The 1,196-nt window shown below is 47.2% G+C and overlaps 1 protein-coding gene across 1 annotated transcript; it reads right to left on the bottom strand.

The window, feature by feature from the left end:
* Nucleotides 1-220: 220 nt before the first annotated feature.
* On the bottom strand, nt 221-1,162 carry LOC101658617 (olfactory receptor 1509). Its single transcript, XM_004698459.1, has one exon. The coding sequence runs from the start codon at nt 1,160-1,162 to the stop codon at nt 221-223; it is 942 nt and encodes a 313-aa protein (XP_004698516.1).
* Nucleotides 1,163-1,196: the final 34 nt, after the last annotated feature.

Consider the following 1,196-nt stretch of genomic DNA (forward strand, 5'->3'; position numbering starts at 1 on the left):
TAAAATGTTCAACTGCTAACCAAAAGGGTGGTAGTTTCAAACCCACCAACCACCTCCATAGAATAAAGATATGACAGTCTACTTCCATCAAGATTTACAGCCTTGGAAAGCTTTCAGGGTTCTACTCTGTCCAAGGGTCACTATAAATCAGAATTGGCGCCACGGCATTGGGTTTGCTTGGGTTTTGCATGGCCAGATTGTTCACAATCCCAGTGCTCCCTCATGTGTATGAGTTCAGGAAGACGACTTGTTGCTGTCTGAGCTGCTTCATGGCATTTTTTACCTCCTCATTCCTCAAAGTATAAATGAGGGGATTCAGCAAAGGCGTTACTACTGTGTAGAAAACAGATACCACCTTGTCAACAGAGTAGCTGGTGTCTGGTCGAGTGTAGATGAAGATACATGGCCCAAAGAAGAAGGCAACCACCATGAAGTGGGCTGAGCAAGTAGACAGGGCCTTCCGGCGCCCCTCAGCTGACTGTTTTCGAAGGGAAACCAGGATGACAGAGTAGGAGGCAACCAAGGCTAGGAAACAGGTAAGCGAGATGGTTCCACTGTTTGACACGATTAGCATTCCTGTGAGGTAGGTGTCTGTGCAGGCCAGTTTGATGACAGGAGGCACATCACAGAAGTAGCTATCAATAATGTTGGGGCCACAGTAAGGTAGTCGAATGGTCAAGAAGGTCTGCACCAGTGAGTGAATTGTAGCCCCCAACCAGAGAGCAAAGACCAGCTGCACACAGACCTTCATATTCATCACAGTGGAGTAGTGCAATGGAGTGCAGATGGCCACGTAACGGTCATAGGCCATAATGGTCAGCAGGAAAATCTCAGCACAGGCAAAAAGATGTAGGAAGAAGAGTTGGGCGATGCAGTTGTCAAAGGAAATGGTCTTTCTCGCTAAAAGGAAGCCCTCCAGCATCTTGGGAACAGTGACAGATGAGTGGCAGATATCAATAAAAGAGAGATTGCTCAGGAAGAAATACATAGGGGTGTGAAGACGCGAAGTGAAGGCGATGGTAACCACGATGAGAATGTTCCCCAAAAGAGTGAGCACGTAAGTGACTGAGAATCCCATGAAAAATATTATCTCAAGCACCCAGTTATCAGTAAGTCCCAGGAAGACGAATTCAGTCACTCTGCTTTGATTTACTGCATCCATCCGATGAGCTTGCCAAAAGACCTTGGGGGGGGGG

Source organism: Echinops telfairi, unplaced genomic scaffold (genome assembly GCF_000313985.2).
Source record: "Echinops telfairi isolate 266 unplaced genomic scaffold, ASM31398v2 ScPeMD7_18;HRSCAF=68, whole genome shotgun sequence".
NCBI classification, from domain to species: Eukaryota; Metazoa; Chordata; class Mammalia; order Afrosoricida; family Tenrecidae; genus Echinops; species Echinops telfairi.

What these genes read in the sequence shown, in the direction of transcription:
- LOC101658617 (XM_004698459.1), bottom strand. Translation starts at nt 1,162, where the DNA reads ATGGATGCAGTAAATCAAAGCAGAGTGACTGAATTCGTCTTCCTGGGA.